At 43.3% G+C, this 22,360-nt stretch overlaps 1 protein-coding gene across 1 annotated transcript; it reads right to left on the bottom strand.

Annotated features, from left to right (window-relative positions):
* Nucleotides 1–271: 271 nt before the first annotated feature.
* bcl2l1 (BCL2 like 1) lies at nt 272–21,810 on the bottom strand. Its single transcript, XM_037266228.1, has 3 exons — nt 21,658–21,810; nt 17,189–17,893; nt 272–547 (listed from the first exon to the last, which is right to left on the bottom strand). The coding sequence occupies exons 2-3, from the start codon at nt 17,717–17,719 to the stop codon at nt 404–406; spliced, it is 675 nt and encodes a 224-aa protein (XP_037122123.1). The 5' UTR covers nt 17,720–17,893; nt 21,658–21,810; the 3' UTR covers nt 272–403.
* Between the last annotated feature and the right edge of the window lie 550 nt (nt 21,811–22,360).

Below are 22,360 nucleotides of genomic sequence, written 5' to 3'. Positions count from 1 at the left end.
ACCTGAAAGCCCAAAAGCTCCACATTCTTGTGGGTAGTGTGCACTGTAACCAGGCTGGTTCACATACTCTGGTGGTCGGTCAAACCGTAGCCTGCTCGGAGGATCAAAATGGGTAGTTTAGACCGAATGAATAATATGTGTGCGCGATTACAGAGAGAAAACCAAACAGGGGCCATAAAAAGGAAGAAATTTCCTGAAAATAACATGTCTACGTGTTTATGCGGAGGTTAATGGCAGGGGTGGAGGGGTAATGTGAACACAAAGACTCTCCCCTTCCACTTGCTTCTCACAGCAGTCCAAAAACAACAAGGTCAATTCTCAGTCCAATAGGGGATGGCAAACAGAACCATCAACTTGTGTCGTGTATATATGTGTATGCGTCTAAGTGTGTAAGATGAGGGCATCACAGGCGCTTCTGGGCGAGGAGCGAGCCCACCACCACACCGGTCACCAAGGTCATCCCAGCCAGCAGCCACTTCTTGAAGCTCTCCTGGGAGCGGCGTATCTCCGCTGCCGCGTCGTGGCCAAAAATTTCAGCAAAACGCTCCTGGAAAACAAACATGGGGAACATCATTTAAGGCTAACAGTTGTTTGGATGATCAGGTAAAATTGCACAAATCTAAAAAAAAGAACAGCCATGAGCTCAATCCAGCCCACCTCTTATTCTGTAGTCCGTCAAGAGTTTAATTCAATATACGGTGCACGATTCTCTTTACTGAATTGGCTCGATTTAATCTTTTTATTTTTTAAACTTAATTTCATATATTTATTGTAAATAAAATTTAGAAAATCTGTAGTACAATATGTGCATTCAACATTAAAGTGTTGAAATTGGTAACTTGTTTATGGTTGGTCTAAAAAATGATGTGCCTAATCTTTCAAAATTAAGCGTGGGCCGTGAGCACAAATGTTTATGTATTGCCGCTTTACAGTAACTCCGCATTTGCATTACCTCTGAAACCCCGACAGCAACCAGCAGGGGGCACACTTGTATCATGTCTAAGAACCGGAAACAAACTTGGATTCTGCACCATCATTTGCATATTAAAAACCTCACCAAATAGATTTACATCCAGGTAAAACGTATCTTACATCTCGGATATCAAGTAAACACACAATGACGCCTTGAGAAGTCATGCCTCAATAAACTCCGTAAGCCGATCATTTTTCAATATTCAAGCAATTCGATGGGCCCGAGTCTGATGTGATAACTGTCCTGCCCTGAAGACATTTAGAGGTGCCACCTACCGACAAATAAAATGTATTGATGCATCAAGTCCACCACCTCCTTGAGAATTTCTATCAAGCTGTCCATAATCGCAATAAAACCTCCATCTGGTGGCCCTCACAAATTTCATATGGCCCTCATGTACATATCTCTGACTAATACCTTGCGTATACTTTACTGTGGTCCACCATCATTGTGGTTGTGAAATGCTATTTTCAGTGAAGGATTAACGTCTTCGAGACTGTTAATGAACAAAATAGGTTTTCATTAGCCAGGTAGGCTTCATACGTCCACCAACAGCTGTGTAGAGAGTCTACGTCACCATAGCAACACATATTGGGCACCAGTTAAATAAAAAGAAAAGTTCCAACAACCACCTTGGTCATGACTGTATGGTAAACAAGTTAACAACACCTTTTAGATACAAGGGAGGAACCTTGGGATTTGCTACTAGTCCCTTTTGCCCTCATTCCAGTAATGCTGTAGGAGATTCATGTGAGATGTTGACATTCTTTTGCAGCTCAGGGCCCACATCGCCACCACCCACTGAAATCATTTCCTGGAAATAAAAACCGATATATTTCACCATTAGGTATGTCAGGTTCACAATGGACAGCAAACTGACTCAGTGCTGATGATGCCCATGTTGTCCTAAGTGCCTTCAAAAACTTGCCAGTCATTCTCAATTAGTCAGACAAAAATGAGCCATGACTAATTCTGCGTGGAGGGGCGAACCAAACAAGTGGAACATTCTGGCCTTGTACGGGAAACTGCAGACATGAGGCAGAAAAGTGAAACTGTTGTGGAGGTGTTGATGGCTGTTTCTGGAAACAAGATATGACTATAGAAGAAGTTCAATAAGACTAATCGGCCTGTTGATTGAATCAGTGAGACACCTTCACTCCATCAGGTTTATCACGACAAGATAATACGATTTCAATATTCAGACTCATTTACAAAGCATTTTCATGGGGTCCATGAGTTCCGTAAATGTTCAATCCAACTTAAACTCAATAGCATCACGTGTGCACAGGATGAAAAAACTTAAGTGCGTAGGAGTGCATCGTGTAATGTCGTTGCACTGACAGGAACTTCTGAACCAACAAATCTTGCAACGTTTTCTAAGAATTTTGCTGGGTGTCGACATGCTGGTGGAAGATAAGACGGCGCAATGACCTCATTCCTATGTGTGTTTGTGTACGTAAAACCTGAGTGCATAAAAAGCAATTGTCATGCAACTTCTTAATATCTTTACCATTATCTAAGTATTTTGTGTTGATATGTGTTCATTGTACAAGAAAAAGAGACCACTGTGGTGAACAGAAACAAAAATATGACCATTCTCTTCTGGCATCAATTGTGCTTGACATGACTGCTGAAAAAGATGAACAAATGCACCTTTTTACTTTTGGGCCTATATTACGCAGTTCAACGTGACTCCTAATCAGACAAAATGGTTCTGACGCAAAATCGGTTTGGATTTCAACACGCGTTTACTTTCATGATATATGACAAAAGCAGCTGTATTCTCCCTTGAGCATGAGCAATATTCGGATGACATGATGCAGTATTTGTTCACCCCTCCAAAGTATCATCACAATGACTAAATAAAAAAAGTGAGCACTGAATTTCTAAAGAAAATGAGCTCTTGCACTGATGTTCGACGCTGTGGGTGTAACCAAAGTGGTTATGTCCATTCATCTTCTGTCAATGTTTACTAACTTTAACTGCATACAAGGTTCATTCAAGGCAACAAACATTGACCGTACCTCGCCTCTTGCTCTTGGCATTGACACGTGGCCACACAAGATGGACAAAGTAAAGTTGCACTAAGTAGCATATGTTTTGAAATTAATCAAATCTTTTTGACTTTGGAGGTCCTGCCGTATCAAAAAAAAAAAAAAAAAAAAAGCAAAGCCTTGGATATGTGAGGACATGGCAGAAGGTGGTGACGGCCATGCATTCCAACCTTCCAAGCGTGGGCCTTGAGACTGTTAACTTGTATTCGGATTGCAGGGAACCCGGTGAGAAAAGGACGGCTTCTCTTCTTTCTCTGTCGCCTTGACTTCCTCAACAAGCCTCGATTGTGGTGCATACCAAGATTAAGGGCAACCCTCCAGGCAAACATAAACCCTGTGTGAACCCACCGCCACACCGCCATGACTTCTGACACAAATGGGGTGAGGGCAGGATGACAGGACACACTTACTCAAGCAGACCAAAGCTGTCACCAGGGATTGACAAATTCTGGAATAATGAGTCATGCTTGCTTTCAATAGTTGACTTCATTGTTTCTAACGGGAAATGGGCGGCCTGAACAAAGGCTATGCAACTCTTGTCAGAAGCAATGTGAGCAATGTGGGTGGAATGGCCAAGCACCTTGTGATGAGGGTGACTGACACCTATACGAGGGACAAGCCAGGGCATGTCAATAGTGCACAAGCTGTATCGATCACTTGGGAGTAACAAAAGATGCAAACCCTGAGGCATGCTGCTGATGAGCTTAAATTAACACACAAGTCCCAATAGTTAACAAATTCAAAGGCTTGTTGCATTTCTTGTCGCCATAGCGACATTAGATCATGTACTTAATCAGCCTCAATTCGTATATTGAAAAAATACGAATATTTCATACGACAAGGGCGGACAACCAGATGAAGAGCAAATTTAGCTAGTTAACGTTTGATTATGCTGATTGCGATGCAAAATGTAAATGTGCTGCTTTGATGACATTGTGAGTGTTACGTAATTGATCTTAAATCATCTTTACGGACCGAAAGGTTCATTACACGAGCAAAATGTTGTCCTTCAGACAGACATACCGGAGAGGTCTACTTAAACTTAGGCGCTACGATCAGGGGAAACACGTGTGATGAAAAACACTTTAGCAATGTTATTTGAAGGTTGAACAGTGCCAAATTCAATTTCTCATCTTATCTTTTGCTATTCATTCATTTGCATACCAAGCATTCATGTGCGATTGCACATGTTGAGGTATTCTTGCGTACGACATGCACATGCATGGGTATCTGTGACTCAAAATACTAAAATTGTGCACCACTCCATCCAGATGCATACTCTGCCATTTGCATCAGCTCCATTTAAACAAGTTTTACTGCCTGTTTTCCACCCATTGGATTAGATATTCATTGTAATTCAAGGATTCCCGAGGGCCGCTCTTTTATTATGTAGTAGGAACGAATGTATTCCATCAGCCCCCCCCCCCCTTTAAAGCCACCATTTTCTTTCATTTCACACAAACGCACCTTTTTCTTTATCCACTCCCACGTGGGAAGCCCCGTAACATTTTGAAACTTTTCCCTTGTTCTGAATTTGGGGGGGGAGGAAATGGGTGGTAGGGGAGGAAGCCTTGAGGGCCCAGAGATTAGCTCAAGAAAGAAACAAGGTGAGTGAGAAAAAGGGTTGAGAGATCATGCGGTTGGTTGCCACAGCAACGAGAAAGCAGCTGATTAGTGTGGCTGACAAATGGTCCAAACACTGCAGCATGTGGAGAAAGAAACGTTTTAACGATCATTAGCAGGAGCTTCTTATTCATCACCTCGGACTGGTTGGTTGCGCCTGTGTTGCGCCATAACAAGTCCAACACACAAGTGACTTTTTTTCCCCGCCGACAGCAAAAAACAAAAACAAAGGGAAATTCGATAGCCAGCAGTAGGCGAGAAGAATGATCAACGGTCCCTATCCATCAAATTGTCAATGACTGCGATGATTAACTGGGCATGAACATAAAAACTACAAATACACGTTGCTAAATAGCTTGGGGTATCTCCCCAAGCGGCCTACATTTTGTGTTACAAGTACCATAGTTTCCAAATAAGGTCATCCGAAATGAAGCCATTAAATGTCTTTTGCTTGACACTGAAGCCATGAAATTTTTTTTAATGGGCCATGAAAAAAAAAAAGTAATCAATACCGAGTAGACACATTTTTGTCCCGTGTAGAAACCAAAATAATGTTACCAACACATTAAATATCAACATACCCCACCCAACAAGAGAGATTAATGACCCTAAGTTTAGTACCAAATTGTAACATGCCACTATTATGACCACTAGGCTGGGGGGGAAAAAACACAAAAATGGCATATTCAAACCTTCAATTTTCTGTTCTGATTGGCCATTGTCAAGTCCCCACGCTTTTCTAAACCAATTCCCATCAGTCTGCTTCAAACTACATTAGTCTGATGAACTTTTGGACCAAACAATGCTTATTTGACGCTGGAGTGCAGCAGAGAGTTCCAGGCGGTTCAGAATGACCAAGCGTTAAGTATTCACCTTCAACACAATGCTGTCAAAGCTATTCTTGCGCACACAAGCATTTTTGTACAATGGTGTGAAGAGCGTGCCAGAGACTTTCAAATGGACACAAGGTCACACAAGAAGCTACAATGGAAAGTTTAGGACTGTGTGGGAACTCACTTGATGTAAAAATAAATAAATACATGACTCAAAGAGCAGCATTCTTCTGTGCTGAGGAGCCTGAGTCCGCTTTCAGTGATCACACGAACACACCCCTCCCGAATGAGCCTTTAAATTCCGGATGCCTTACTTGTAAAGTTCTTATCGAAGTTTCTGTTCAGTGAATGAATTGGTCATGTGGGAGTTGTCATCTCTTGCCTGCTTAACTTCCTGTGACCAATTGAACTGTAGCCTACTTGTTACATCAATAAGTCACATTGCCATTCCGGGCATTGCTGTCAGTCTGTAATGTTGTACCCTGAGGAACCCCTCCACATTTTTCCGACCACTTTGCGTCCTGACCCACCAGTAGTACTGGTTTGGACAAACAACGCATTGGTCTTGAAACTCAAAGGACTCAACTTCAGTACCCATTAAGACCCCAAAAGAGCCAGTGACTATTTGAGGAATGTCACTAAGCAACCTTTCATTTGGTTGCAACATGTACATGCGTGGTAGCACGTCCTTCCACTTGTGGTTTTTGTTTACGGAGCAAACTTGCACTGATGTAACGTGACTGACGAAATGCTGTTTATTTACAGTGACAGAGTGATCCGGTGAGGTAACGTGACCCTGCTGCTTGCAGTCCCTAAACACATCAGCCAATCACTGTGACATCCTACTTTAATTAGATTTGTTAACTTACTACACACTTTGACTTGCAGTCTTCTTAGCATTTACAACAACAACCTCACCAAGTTTTACTCAGCGTAAAAAAGGAATGTAAATCAAAACATTTTTTGAATCTACGCCATCCATTAAATCGACAAAATAATCAACACGTTAGTCAAATTTTGAAAAATAATCTTTAGTTGGAGCCATAAACTCAACATTTTTAGTTGAATTGCTTTGGATCTGGAGGTCAAATTGGTGCCAAGTCAGAACAAAACTTTCTCTTCCAGGAAAAATGCCCCCTCGGCATGATTCCTTCCCTTTTCCAAGGACTTTGTTTTTCCATCTTCATCACGATCGCTTTGACATTTGAGAAGCAAGGCAAGGAAATCTGCCAGCACAAAAACTTACAGCCCAGTTCAATCGGGTAAATCAAGCGATAAGCCGATTCCCTGGCATGAGAAGCAAAGAAGGCGGGATGACGTCAGCAAGCGGCTCAGAAACATCACCCACAGTGTACACGGTGCATCCAAAATGAGAATGATGACGAAGACACAGTAATGAAGAAATAAAAAGCACAAAGCAGCAAGCCAAGAGTTGCCCAAAGGCATATAAAGGACTCAAACCACGAGGAGACAAAATTATCCAGTATGAATGTCAAGACATCTTTTTTCCAGTTCCAGTAACTTAAGGAAGGAAAGGTGGATCCAGCAATGTCGGGACAATGGCTGACGCTCTACAAGTCTGACGAGGGCGGTGGTTCTTCTGTGGAAGACAAAGATGCTAAGCACACATACAAAATTGCTAAAACAGGATTTGGATGACGCGGCCCAAAGTTTAGCGGGCCAAGACTGTGGCACCACATTGAAAAATACTTAAATCTACAATCGCTGCCAAATCAATCAATCAATACTCTTGTTTACAAGTCATATCTTGTCATTATGCCATTACGGGCTCATGTGTAGGATTTATTTTTTTTTCAGTTACAGATGTGGGAAAAGTGAAGCACCTAGTTTAGCAGCAAGAATCAACCAACACTCTCCATGAAATCCTTTGCCAGTTAGCAAGACTTCCTAGTAAACAATTCCTGCATGTTAATCACCAGCTCGGTTGCTCTCTATCATTCATTAAACCATTTTGTTCTTTTAATTTCACATTCTTGGCACTGGTGCCCAAGATCACTGATAAGAGGCGTGTGTTTGTGTGATGGATTGTTTCCAATAAGTGGCGAAGAAGCAAGAACAAATGAGGATATTAAAATATTAAACCTCCCTCCTTGTAGTAACAATGCTTTTACTTGTGCCAACGAGCCTCTAAGTACGCTTTCCTCCGTTTTAGGACCTTGGTACCAAGGCTTGCTGAGCTTGTGTGTGTTGCACTGACAGTGAGGCCATGAATTAAAGACAAGATTAATGAGTCAGGACACGAAGGCTCAGACACCAATCTGTTCCCACTCAGGGGGATCTCTTTCCACAAAACCCCATTCTGTCAACACGCACAAAAAAATTTACACAGCAGACATACAGTGGAAAGTCAGGTGTGTGTGTGCGCGCGTGTGTGGGTGTACACGAGCATGTGTCAAGAGTGACAGTACAGTACATAAAATCTCCCCAGGAGAACCCTGAACCTTCACCCAACACGTACATAGGAATTTACAGAACCATCATTACTCAAGTATGAGATTGTATAATATATCGAGTATGAGATTTCTTTTGCAAAGTTTTTTTCCTCCCCAGAAAAACCATGACTTTAGGTTGTGTTTACACCTGTCGGGAATGGTTAGAATATATAAAAGGTAAGAAAAATAAAATAATAATGGTTGGGCACAAGTTTCCACACTACCTGATACCCATTTAAGTTTTAGCTTTTTTTTCTTCAATTGAAATTCTACTATTTAGTTGAAATTGTACGAGTGATGTGGGAGGATGGTAAATTAAGCTTTCCAATGCATTCTAAAATGTACATCCATGTTTTTTTCTTTTTTAAATTTAGAACTATTAAGACATTCATTACATGCACTCCAACTGATTGATGCTTGAGCCTTTTAATCTTAAATTAATCTACATTTAATGCCCTTGGCCAGGTCCATGCTTCCTGATTAATCTTACATTAATTCAAGAGGAGTGTAAACCTGGGATGGAAACCCAGAAAGTACAAAGAAGGGGTGCCACAAAGTCAACGATGAGGGGAGACACTTGAAAAGGAGCATGATCTGTGGAGCAGGATTTCATCTTCATGTTGTGGACAAATTGTTTTATTATCTGCACTCTTATTGCTTAGGCGCTGACAATATCGTTATTGCTTAGAGCGCCCCAAGGCTGAAACCAGTCTGGGATGCGCACGGGTACCATGGCCTCGATGCTCTTTATCATCATTTAGTCCTCATAAGTCGGGCAGTGAGCATTTGCATGAAAGCCTCATCAACATGCCCACTGCTCTCCATCTTTATACACGCCACAAGCCACACTAATCCCGCGATATGCCATATAATCTGATCACAGATACGACAGAGGAAGAGAGTGCATTGAAATGAGAGGGGTGCGTGAAAAAAAAAAAAAAAACGACAATAGGGTTGGCTTTTTTAATTTTGGTGAAATGAGAAAGGGGGCTGGCTACCCGTAGGGGTAGAGCAGAGAGGTAAAAATGGAGGCAAGATGATGAGTGGGGGCTGGGGGGGCTGTTTGCTCATGACCTGATTTTACCACTAAGCCTGAGAGGAGTGGAGCAGCACACCAAAACGATTCTTGCCTTGGCTTCACAAAGCCACAGTGCACCATGGTGTCACCGACGAGCTACAACCTCGTCGAGCTGAGTCACCGACACATCATATTGGCCATTGTGGCTCATCTTTCGCCGCATGGGGCTTCTTCGTGTCTTTCATGGGGGGTGGCTATGTACGTATGTGTGTGTGTGGGATTCGCTAATGGGGGAAGTCTTCACGCCGCTGGACTGGCAACACTTTTGTGACAGCGCTGCCAGTCTAGACAGTGAAGACGCTGCTAATCTGTTATACATCTGGATGTCTGCGCTGCACACATAAGCATAAGTGAGAGCATATGGCCCGTCTCACACGGATGACAGCAATGTATAGAATCATCGTGCAAAATTGTCAGCACCATAATTTCAGCAAAACCTGTCTGCTCATTTACACACGAGTTTTTGTTTATAGGCGTAGTTTCACTTAAAAATTGTACAAATGTTTTGATTTTGGCCTCAGCAGTAATTCTTTGATTTCTGTAGTCCTTCATTAAAGCATAACTATCTTTTGTGTTTCATCAAGATAAGAAATTCAAAAACATCTTTTACTTTGGAAAACAATTAACTGTGGCTCTCACTATTTAATGTGTTCTAGAATTAATTATCCCATTGAATAATTGAATACAATTTTGCAATAAAGTGCCATTTTTTCCTCAGATTACTGTTTATTTGGCAATGTTTAGTGATAAAAATTAAACAAAGGGTACAACATGAATCCCTCTTGTGATGATGCTGTGTTTAATAAAAATATAGGTTTATATAATGTTTAATACACTACACAATGGGAAAATATTTTACCCAGATTCCTGACCGAACCACTACACAAAGATGCCATTTTAAGTAAATCTACTGTACATTGTTGCTAATCATACAAAAATAAACTTGCCTCTACAAATAAACTAAATCCACTCGCATCTATGTATACACCAATCTAATAGAACTGTCATTAGATTTTCATTACGAAAGCATCTTTGTTGCCACATAATCATCTACTTACATATGGTTGGGAAGGTGATTTGCCGTACAGTTTCATCTAAAGGTGGCTAAACAAATCAAAACAAAGAGGGCCCAACGGGCGCACCTTCTTGCATACCAAAACTCGCAAATGACATTCCTGATGTTTTCATTGCAGATCAGCGGGAGACTCAGATGGTACAATCTGTTCGTTGTCATTGTCAGCTTGGGACTGTGACACACACCACTGAGTACAAAGAAACACAGACTGCCAAGCTGTGTATTATGGATGTTTTAATAAAAATAAAAAAAAAGGAAAAAAAAGGGGGGCTCACCCACATCCACAGACACACGCGTACTGCATATGGAAACAATAGATACGCATACATATGAGCACATTCAGATCAGTACAGAGCCGCCCACAAAAATGAGCTAAAGTGCCTTCCACTGATCAAATTTGGATGCGAAGAGATGTTTTGCTGGAGCTTTGTCTTTGTGTGTGTTATACATGTATAAACCCCTAAGAACACTGGGTTAAAAACAACACCATTTGGGTTAATAATTGGGGGAAAAAAACCTGGGTTGGTCCAATTTTTAACCCAGCAGTCACAAGTTAGCAAAAATGCAGTTGGTTCAACCTTAGGAATGATTAAATAAAAAAACCATAACCTAAATACATGACCAGTTGTGTGCACAACTAGCAAACGCGTTTTTTTTTTTTTTTTGCACGTGCGTGTGGCTGGCTTCAGGTCCTTTGTTTAAAATTGTCATTGGTCCAGCGTGGCGCTGTCCCCTCCCCCCCGCAACATGTCACAATATAAATACAATATAAAAAAAATTGACATGAGATAAGAGCTGTGTGCAAGACTACCTGATACGGTAAACCGTGTCCTTTCAACGCAACCACACACATACAATGTTTATTAGCAAAGCTACACGTGCTCTGAATTGGCAAATATATGGGGGGGGCAAGAAATTCTCTTTCATTTAGCCACGATCTCAATGGGGACCGACAGGCCGATGTGGACGCGGACATGAGGGGCACATAAAGATTGATGGGGAAAGGACGTATTGAGCGAGAGAGGTGAGTGGCGGGGTGGCGAGGGAGGCGCAGACTGAAAAATAAGGGACAAAAATCGATCGGAAGCCCGGCAAAGAGATGCAAGAGACGTATAGAAGATAAAGGACGAGGAGCGGAGGAAGAGGCGGGCTGGATGCGTCCCGAGGGTGAGATTCCCCTCTCTTCTAGGGCAGCCAGTCTGACAGATGACTGTGGATCTAACCACCTCTATGTTAATTACATGAGAGGGGGGAATGCTGGGGGGCACAGATAATAACCGAAGCTTTTTAAGGTGGTAAGATTTAGAGTTCCATTTAGCGAAAGGAGGTACTGCATGGTCGTGTCCATCTGGCCATCTTCTAGTCTGTTACCTTCACAATGGTGACCTGAAGGCAAAACCACACTGCGCAATGCAACGTTTGATGGAAATAGAATGGGGAATTCCAAAATGGGAATAAGACATGAATTAATGAGCCACTTCAAAAAGGAAGACCATCAATATACAAATCTATCAATAATATGGCACCAACATGACAACTAAATCATGATGTTAATGGACAAAGAGGGAAGTTTGAGATGCTTTTCCGTGGTTTTGTACCACAAAAAAAGCTATGTGTTGGTCTTCCTTTTAAATGCTAATTAAATTTGGTGGTAAGAGAAGAGGCAATTTAATGGCAACCTAAGCCTTTTACATATTTAGTGGCATGTAACAACTGGACTAATGGCCTTTTAGTACTTTTCTTCTTTTCCAGGTTTCTTCCCCAAGCATTAGCTCCACCCAGCTGCCATCGAGCTTCTTCAGACCAGAGAGACTTTTATGTCTGCCAGAGGAGGGGGAAGACATTGTTTCCCTCGAAAGCGAGTTAAGATATTATTCTTCCCTAATTGGTAATAAGGCTGTAGCCCGACCCTGAGGCAGCTCGGTCTCCACTGAGTAATCACTGCAATCGCCTCCTCGGCCGGTAACAGTGTTATTAGGGTCGATGGCACTGCCGCTTCCTCCCCTGTCTGTCTATTATCTGGCAATATATGGCCTTTTACTTGGGCACTTCGCTCGGTCGCGGCTCTGGCCGAGAATATTTATCTCCCATCAGGAACCGCTAATATGGCACTATCTCAGCAGCTCGCTCAGCACGGCCTCCAAAATAAGCTCCGGCGGGATCGTTTGCTAGCCTGGCTGGTGGTATTAATGACAGCAAGGTTTGCTCTACACTGCAGAACCTGTGACCCCTGCCACCTTCTATCGGAACACTTAGGTTGGATGACAAGTTGTCAGAATCATTTTCCTCACAATGAGGAACTGAAATTGTAATTTATAGTCTATATTGCAAAAAATTGTCACGATGCCTACGCGGTTTCTGAAGCCTTATTAAGTTTTATTGGCTACATTCTATTGTTATTTAAGATAGTCTAGAAATATTTTCATTGCTACAGTAACTTGGAATGAGACAAGTATTCTTTCTACGATGGAACGTTTCAATCTAAAATGAAGACTTCTTGAGAAGCAGTTGTTTTCTAAACACTCCTGGATACGCCATACAAGGTCGTGCAGTTAAGAGTCTTACAGCCCCCCCCCCCCGTTGATTTAACAGGTCATTTTGACAAGGTCATATTGAGATAGGACACCTTAAGAAAAATATTTTTGTTTTCATTATTATTGTTAGCTGGGTCTATAGGGGGAAAAAAAAGTGTGTTTTTCTCTAACTCCCGTGTTGAAATGCCAAGTGAATAAAAAGCTGGACAAAGATTTTAACAGTGATGTAAATGGTGTGTCACATTTTTAGGACATTTCAACAGCGAGCTTAAGTGGCATTTTAGGAGATACAGGTGGAAGTGTCAAAATTAATCAATAACAAATGGATTATCAAATTAATTGCCCACATTTAATAATCAAGCAATTTTTAGAGCAGTTTTTAACTTAAGATTGTCCAAATTTTCTGATTTCAGGCTCTTACAAGTATTGTGTGAATTCTCTAGTCGTTCATGAAAGCAGACTGATTCATCTAGTGTGTTATTGTGTTTGTTTTGTGATGTGACAAATTATGCAGGGAAATCCCTGTCCTACTCAAATCTTGACTTGTTGAAAATGGAGCCGCCTACAAGTGGGTGTCAAAACTTCTAAGATGACTGGAGGGTCGCCCATTATCTGTCAACTGGTTCTTGTTTCCCCACTTTTATCTCGCCTTCATTTTACTGCATACCGAAATGCTTCATTTGAAAGCGACTGAGGAACTGAGTGAAAGAGAAATGACCTAGGTGGTGCAGACTAGCAGACAAACATTTCATCAGCTAACATTGAGGAGGGCACACCTGCCTCACGGCGATGATCCAACATCTGCCGGTGGCATATCCCTGCGAGGATGTGCCAGGGGGAAATGAAGGCAGGTTGCAAGAGATACAGGGAGAAAAAAAAAAAAAAAAAAAAAAAGAGAAGCGAGCGAGAAAGCGTCTTGCGTGGGTTTTGCAACTGGTGCCTTTCGGGGAATCTGGGGTGTTTTGAATTTGAGCCGTCGAGACCACAAAAAAAGAAGAAGTGAGACAGGCTGTTTGATGAGGAGACTAATTCAAATATGAACGGGGGGGGGATGATGCTACGATACTGTGGTGGTAAAACACTCAAGTTTCCATCTGTGCTGTCGGGACTGCCCTGGCGGCTGGAGTGTGCTCATAAATAAGCAAGAAGGGTCACACTTATATGCTCTCTGCACAGTGCAATAAAAAGCCAACCGAGGGAGGGAGGGAGGAAGGGGAGGGCTGGCTTGGGGCTTCGGAGGAAGTGGCACCATGCGCGCCGGGAAGTGTTATCCATCGGCAGGAGAAGTGAAAGCATAGACGCTGAGCCATTTAACTTTCAGGACAACATTCATTCACTTACTTCTCCCGGTCCAGGTTACGTTGACACGCAAACACTTGATGACGACTCGCAAGTGTGACAAGGGTGTGTTTGTATATCGTCACATTCTTAAAATAACGGCCTTGGTCACATTTTCATGAGCAATAAATTGCCTTAAATATCTTAAATCTGCAACATCTTTAGGTAAACAAATTCCACCTCTTAACTCTGCAACATCTTTAGGTAAACAAATTCCACCCCTGAAATAAAATTGTAAATATTAGCAGTATTTGGTTCCGTTTTTTTTATGTTTTCTGAAAGACTGACAGGCCATTGTGTTAAGAAGGTGATATGTGATTTTCGTTCTATTTAGTAAGCATACAAGGATTTAGTTAAGTATTTTGCACAGAGTGTATTCCAGAAAGACGCCATCTCAACATGAGCAGCAGCAATATGTGAGGTGAGCAGCACTCTTATTCAAAGCGCTAAAACTGGACATCCAGCCTCCAAAAATGTACGATGCTCAACAGTCAAGGCTCGCCAATTGTACACTCGATTGGCCACCATTCAAAATTGAACACATGGAGAAACATTAAATGCCTGCTTCTATCGTTGTACGTTACATCCCCTTTTAAAATGGGCATCTGGCAGTGCAAAGAGACAAAAGCTGCGGCCTGCCCAGTGAGCTTTCCTCCTAGGTGCACAACGCAGCAGCCGCTGGGATGGCGGTTGCCATAGCGTCGGCCTTTGACCTGCCGCTATACAGAACACCAGAGTGGACATAAACAACCCCTCCCCGTGGCTGCCGTTCTCCTTCATACCATCAAATGGCTGGCACAAAGGAAAAAGCTGACCTTAACGGTCCTGCAGTGCACGCACGCGCACACACGGGTCAGACTGTACTGGGACGGCCTGGCTCTAGCCAACCCCGTGCGAGAAAAACATAGCTTTCATGTGCAGGCAGCTGCCACGGACAAGCGCTTGCTAGAGGAGAGGCCGAGGCAAGGGAGGAAAACAGGAAAGAAAGAAGAAGAGAAAAAAAAAAAAAAAAAAAAAAGGAGGATGGCCAAGAACCAATCGAGTGACCGCTGTGAAACAAAGGACTATCTGTGATGGCCTGGAATCTTCCCCACCCTGAGATGATACAACTCAGCCCCCAGGCACGGCGGGTGGACGGCACGGCCGCTCCAAAGGCCGATGTCCTCCTGTGTTCATTGAGGTCATCGAGCGTCTAGTTGTTGATCAATTAGCCAGCAGCTGAGCAAGCTGTGATTTGACCATTGTTTGTGCACAATCTGCGCCTCTGTTGACAGCGTTCGATCTAGTCTCAAGTCTCCCATGACGATACCTCACCAACACGTCATGTCAAAATCACATCATGAACAATATGGTCGAAATGTTTCGGGACTTCTTGATCAGCAACTAACCACTCATTCGGTGTTGAAAGAATCCAAACACACACAAAAAATTCCAGAGCCAACTCCAAACACACACAAAAAATTCCAGAGCCAACTTAAAAATGTTAGGCCACAGTCTGGAGATTTTCCACTGGCATCTGCTAGTTACTGTAAAGTACTACTTCTGACCCCGAGTTCCAAGAGTACACCCCGGCCGGGTGTGCCACGCAAGACACTTTCACTTTCGAGATGAATATTGGGTAAGTGAGTGTGGGATCCTCTCATCTACGAGGAACATTTTCATCACCTTGCCAAATGCAACCAGTGGGGCACGCAGATTTGTTTGTCTCAACATAATTCAAACTAGTCAGACTTCTACTCAAAGCCAAGTGGTTTCAATGCATCACATTTGCCAACCTGCCAGTGAGATGCTTCACAATAATGTTCCCTCCTGCTGTCTGCGTGGCTTTTCAGACTTTGTAGTAGAGATGCACCGATCCGATATCTGGATCGGATATCGGCCCCGATATCAACAAAATTGATGGATCGGGTATCGGAAAATGCAGCCGATCTGTGAGCCGATCCTTTCCTTAATCTATTGGGACGCGGGCTACGTCATACGTCAGCAGCACGTGTGCCGCGGGACGCGGCTACGTCATACGTCAGCAGCACGCAAACATGGAGCGAACGAAAGAGTCAGCTGTGTGGAGGTACTTTAAACTGAACACGCCAACTAGCTCGACGGCAGTTTGTAATGTCCGCAAAGCTAATGTTGCCAGGGGTGGTGGTAGTACTGCCAGTTATAGTACTAGTACTAAGCGGAGCTTGTTTTCAGGGAGCACTTCTCATTGCTGCTTAAATGAGCATTTAGAGCATCAACAGGTCATGAGTGATGTGAAACGGCACCTAATGTTTACATGTTTACTATTTATTTTAATATTTGGTTACTGTGTGCTTGATCACCCTTTCTATATTTGCCCAGTGCAGTTTCAGCTGCAACATTTGTATTTTTTTTTTTAAGAAGTTTGTATCCTAATTTACTTGAATTTAAATGCTGATACACTTTATTGCTGCTGTTGCACAATTTTTGTTACAAATAAATAGTTCATTGCATGAATCTGCTTTATCTTGTTACATTTTGTCTTAGGAATGAACTGTGTAGTCATGCCTGATGCCATTGCCTTTAGTCTTTTCTGTTCCACATGTAGAGAGGTATGTAGCTTGTTAAGTCAACCATAATATCGGATCGGTATCGGGTATCGACCGATACGCAAAGCCACGGCATCGGTATCGGTATCGAAACTGAAAAAGTCGGATCGGTGCATCTCTACTTTGTAGAACCTTTTCGCTCGCCCTGCCTGTCTGCTGCTTGAGTGAAAGCTTATGGTGATATCTTTCTCCCCAAAACACGAGCTTTCTGGACAAAGGCACCATCTTTTGGTTTTGTATCCGCTTTAACCAGTGTCCCGTCTTGCTCGGCGACATGTGCGTCCACAGTCTATAGCAACAAACTCATCTAACCGTCATTGCTTGCATCAACATGTGTCAACCTGACGGTTTAAGCTGCGTTTAAGAAATATTTATCAAACATGTAAATCAAGAAATCACTCACAATTACGGATCACGTGATCAGATTGCAATATCTCGAAGTGTTTGTGTGTCGTTCCGACAGATGGGCTCAGTGCGCTACGATTTTCCTGACACGGTTGACGGGTGAAATTTTTTTTAAAAAGCCCAACAGGGCTAATCAAAGCAGAACCAAAGCGGTATTGTGCTGTGAAAAGAAGCAAGTCTGACTTTTACAATGCCCAACCGCAACGAGCCTAAGTGAACAACTCAGTGAGTGAGGTGCATGCATTTGAGACTCACCCAGCCTCCTTGGCTCTCTATCCAGGGCTGAAGGTGGTTATCCAGGTATACCGTCATCCACTCGATGATCCTGCCCACCAGAGGGCTCATCTCCTTCTCCATGCACTCGACGCACAGCGCGCCGCCAAACGCAAAGAGCCCCACGATGCGGCCCCAGTTGATGTCGTCCCGGAATACCTCATTCACAACGTTCTCAAAGCTTTGGTAGGCCGTGGCCGGCGTGATGTGTAGCTGTTGGTCCAGGTCGCTGAAGGCGTGGGAGTAGCGCACCTCAAACTCATTGGCCGAGTCCCGCAGGGCCTCCTTCACCGCGTTTAGGCTCGCCGTCTGTCGTGGCGGCGACGCTGGGGGACTGGTGCCATTGGTAGTCCCGTTGGCGGGCGTCTGTATGCGCTGCTCCTCGCCTGAGGCTTCCGCACCGTCGTCAGTCCTGTTCAATTCCTGTGTGAGTCCAACGAGGTTGAGGGGGTAGTTTCTCAGGGAGAGTTTATAGCTAACGTAAAACTCAACAAGTTCTCGGTTTTGAGACATATTGGAATCGGGCTTGGGAAAGTGCTTCTCTTCGTTCCGGGTCCCTTCGAGTCAAGACGCACGCTCGCAGCACCTCCCCTTTCTTCAGACCACCATGGCCAGCCGAGGTCCAGAGGACACTTGAGGGGGCGGAGACCAAAAACACTACACAAGGCTGACAATCCAGTTCAGACCCTGTGGAAAGACACAACAAGAAAAGGCTCAAAGTCTGGACAGTTTACACCGAGTGTGTGCGTGCTAGTGTGTTCGTATAGTTCCACCTCTCAGATTTAGACAGGTGGGGTGAAAGTTCAATCCCTCTAATTGGGATGGTACATATGGAGCAGATGGTAGTTCAATTAATGAGACGCTCGTGTGCCTGTGCGTGTGAGAGAGAGGGGGATGAGGAAGACAAAGGGAGTGGTGGGGCACTGAAGGTGAGGTTTAGGTGAGTGAGTCTCGAGGCTCTGTCAACTGCTCACAAACTCCCACCTTTCGCTTTTGACTTGCTCTCATCTGCACGTCAGGCAGAATGAAAATGAAAAGCACCAGACACAAAGCGCGAGCGCCGATGTTATCGATTTTGGCAATGGCTTATTAGCTTTGATTCATAACATCATTAACACGATGCGTCAACGCTCGCGGCCGTCTCGTCTCTCTGCTGGCGCCGTCTCAAAACCAAAATGGCACTTGGTGGACCACAGATGAGCGTCACACCTTCAACCGCTTGTACCAGTTGGGTGGTGTCAACGTCATAGCACTAGCGGATATACAAGACAATGCTGGATTAGCGTCTTGTCAATATGGCAGGTCAGTTAATTAAGGTGGGTTTCCGCAACAAAGAGAGAAGGGGGGGGCTTCCTTCATTTTGTGCCGTCACTGTCGCAGTGGCTGTGGGCACAAAGAAGGGAGGATCATGAGCAAACCCCCAAAGACCTTCTGCTAGCTACCATGCAACGAGCAGGCCAACAACAGAGACAGGTGGAAGTAAACCAAGACAGGTAAGCGTCAAATGCTTTATGTCATGCCACCCTAGAAAAGATATTAAAACTCATGCCTTTGCAGCGTCAATGTATTTTATTTTACATTTGAAAGGTTCAGTGTTGTGGCTGCAGTTGTCACGGCATAGTATCGGCAGTCTAATCTGAGCTATAACGTTCATCATATTATGTACACCTTTCATTGGAAATACCAATTGGTAAATACCAAAGACATCACTTGAGACTTACACTCAGTGATAAACAACGTTCAATTAGGAGCTGAGTGATTAATCAACTTGAGCAATGAAACGGATTGTGTTTGTCGAGCAGTATAGCAGCTTTCGTAGTTTTAAAGCCCATTTACAGCAGAAGCAAAAAAGACAGGGTTTCTGAATCATGCTCCCTTTACCAATCGTGAACCAAATCAGGTCAGTAAAACAAAGGCACACGCGTATCCAGGATCTTTGGTGAATTTAGCAGTATGATCGCTGTATTGAGCAACACATTTTCAACAAAGCAACTAGTGAGTTTCATTTTTTGCTCAAGAAAAACTTCCATACGCAGAATCACTGAACATTGCCAAACATTGTGCCTTGCTTCACCGGCACAACTTTACATCAGACAAGCATACGAGAGCTGGAGGGAGTTTAGCCTTGCTCTTGGACAGCAGCCATACTGACCAGACCAGCCATGCAAGGTTGTCTGTCATCTCGTTTTCCACTCATCCAATTAAAGTCTTTAACATTAAAAAAATATATTTCTTAAGGATTGTGTTTTGACAAAGAGACATTTCCAAGACGATGTCCTTTTCTTGATAAGAATCTATAAAAAAATAATTACCATGTACCTTACAGCCGGTGAGGGGGAAAAACATGTTTCAAAAATTGTTTGGTATGAGGAATACAGCAAGTCAGCCACATAGTTAACAAAATAAAGTAAAATTGAAAAAAGTTGACAAAATAAAATTAAAAATACAAAAACTAAAACTAGATCTTAAGTTAATTACTTAAAGCAAAACTGTTCTTTGCTTTTGAATTTGTCAATATTATACATGAGCTTTAGGGGTTCTTTTCAATTGTATTTACTTTGATTTTGGACAGAAGGTCAAAATCATTTGAGAATTTTAGTTTATTACACAAAGCTTGGTGATTTTTTTTTTTTTTTTAATGCAGCAATCGACAAATACTCCATACATAGGTAAAAAACAAAATATGAAAGCTCAAATAAAACAATCCGTTTTCATTCCAAACATTTACCATAATCACCAAACATTTAAAAAACCCTAGTCAAAACGAAATAATCAAATAACTCTGGTCAAAAAAGGGTGGTGGCGCGAAATGTGTTTGGCATATTGTCTCCCATTTATTTTTAATATACGCAAAGAGTGGGAGAAATTTGAAATTGGGGAAGAAAGATTTATGTGGGGGAAACGCAGTGCGGTTAGACAAGCTTACTCGGTACAGCAGCAACAACAAAAATAAACTATTAACTATTTTTTTTAAATAAATGTACAGACGTGTTAATAACTTCTCGTTATTGCTGTGAAAGGCCACATTTAATACACAGCTTGAGCATTGAGGAGGTGAAACGAACGAAGACATCCCCGATGGAACAAGCACAAAAGCAGGCGAAAGTAGGGGGGGAAAATACTTCCGCAGTTCCGTTCTACTTAAAATTGTAATCTAGAGTTAACACGTTGCTGTTGTTTATAACATTTTGAAAGCGAGCCTGGAGCAGGCTGACGGACGTGGCCGTGTTTACAGTGGCCACATGTTCTCAAGCTCCACGGACCACGTGGCTGGGCTAGCCACGTACCACACGTAAACACAAGGGCAGCACGCGTGCTAACTTGTCCCTCGCAAATGTGGCACCTGGACGACACAATTCGTCCCTCTCCGAACAGACAAATGCCGTCTTGGCTCAGCGCTTTCTCTTATCACGAAAGGGAGATCCCAACAAGGCAATAGTCCAAACCTCCTCATTAGCATCTATGATTGTCATCCAAAAGCAGAATTAAGACAATACTACACACACGCGTCAACGCCAAGTGTGCGGGAGAGGAAAGATGGCCTCTTACCTGCACGTTGGTTAAAAAGACGACGACTTCGTCCCTGCTCGTTCCCGTCTGCCAAACTATCCGAGTGTTTGAGAATTTAAACGGTAAAGCCCACTTTTGTGTGGCGGAGAGCGCGTGGACACTACTCGTAATCAGTCTGCTCCCCCCTCCCCATACACGAACACGAACACGCCCACTTGACAGATTACGTAACAAGACGCTTTCAGGAGCCTGTGGAGAATTTCCCTATTATCATGAAAGACGCAGTTCAATTACTGTTTTTCCAGTTCGATGCCGATAAGGGCGCCACGCATGTCGTAATCACAATCTAACAAACCTTTAGAAGTGTTTAATCTGCCAGGCGGCTATGATGTTCACGTAATGATAAAAAAAAAAAAGGCAGTGCTGTTTGAAAAATAAAAAAAACCGGAAGACGTCTGGCATTTCCTATTGGGGGAAATGAGTTGTGTGGGATTGTGAAGGCAGCGCGACCTCTCCTGTCATAATCGCTGAGTGAAAACGCATGCAATTAATAAAAACTCATTATAAGACACCGCCCGGACGCGAGTCCAGCCATTTGTACTTAACACATTGGAACGATAACGGACACATCGCTCTGCCAGCTCTAAATGAGCTGCACGTATGTTGCTGTCATTGAGTTGCAATCGCATTCAAGCGGAAATGAGAGCAAACGCTCATTCAGTTATATCCATTGTTTTAATATGCAAAAGAACATCGTTTTAATTCAGAGGGGAAAACTACTCTGATGAAATATTGGTGGGGGACTCTTCCAATTCTATCGACCTCCGTCCTCTGCTAGCAAGAGGAAAGAAACGTAGCCTGTCTCCGCCGTTTTTTAAAAACCACAACCGCCGATCAAACGTAGTGTCTATTTTACGAAAACAAACAAGGACGGCTCTTACTTGTACGGCGGCTTCCAAAGAACCATTTCTGGTCGCCTCGGCTTGCAGTATTCACCCGAAAGAAACAATCCAGTCATTGCAAAACCGTCGAGCTAAACGCCGACGATCGATAGCTAGAAGAAGCTAGTGGTTAGTTGGGGGTAGCAGGTACCGCCCACCAAGCCACTTCACAAAGACGCAGCGCGCCTCCCAGTGGTCACTTCCGCCTTGCACCCGTCCCCATCGACAGGGGGAAATGTCTCTACCCTGGCAAGCAAGACCAGGGGAGATGTATTGATGCGCATTGCTGAGGCGGGGCAAAGCTGAGGAAACAGACACTTCCAAGGAAAATTGAGTTTATTGCTGAATTAAACTACCGTCTCTCACGCGCGCCATTCTGAATATGAGAATGGACTTTTGATTGAATATTTATTGATCCCCAGGGGTGGGGAAATTCAGGCCCCAGCAGTACCCATACCACAGAGTGGGTATACAAAGACACACAGATGGCATGAGCGCAACTCAATAGGCTCTCACAAGGCTGCCACACAACGGCGCCACAAAGAAAGCCAGAAAGTGCTCAAGATAAAAGCCATCAAAGCTAAAAGACAAAGGAAAAAAAAAAGTAACAGCGGCCAACCAGCAACTTTTGCTACGAAAGCATGAAGCAGTAGTGTTTCAATAGCTAACTCACAAACAAGAGGAAATATAATTAGGGAAACAA

The sequence above is a fragment of the Syngnathus acus genome, chromosome 2 (assembly GCF_901709675.1).
Source record: "Syngnathus acus chromosome 2, fSynAcu1.2, whole genome shotgun sequence".
Lineage (NCBI taxonomy): Eukaryota > Metazoa > Chordata > Actinopteri > Syngnathiformes > Syngnathidae > Syngnathus > Syngnathus acus.
This window is presented reverse-complemented; position numbering and strand designations above follow the sequence as displayed.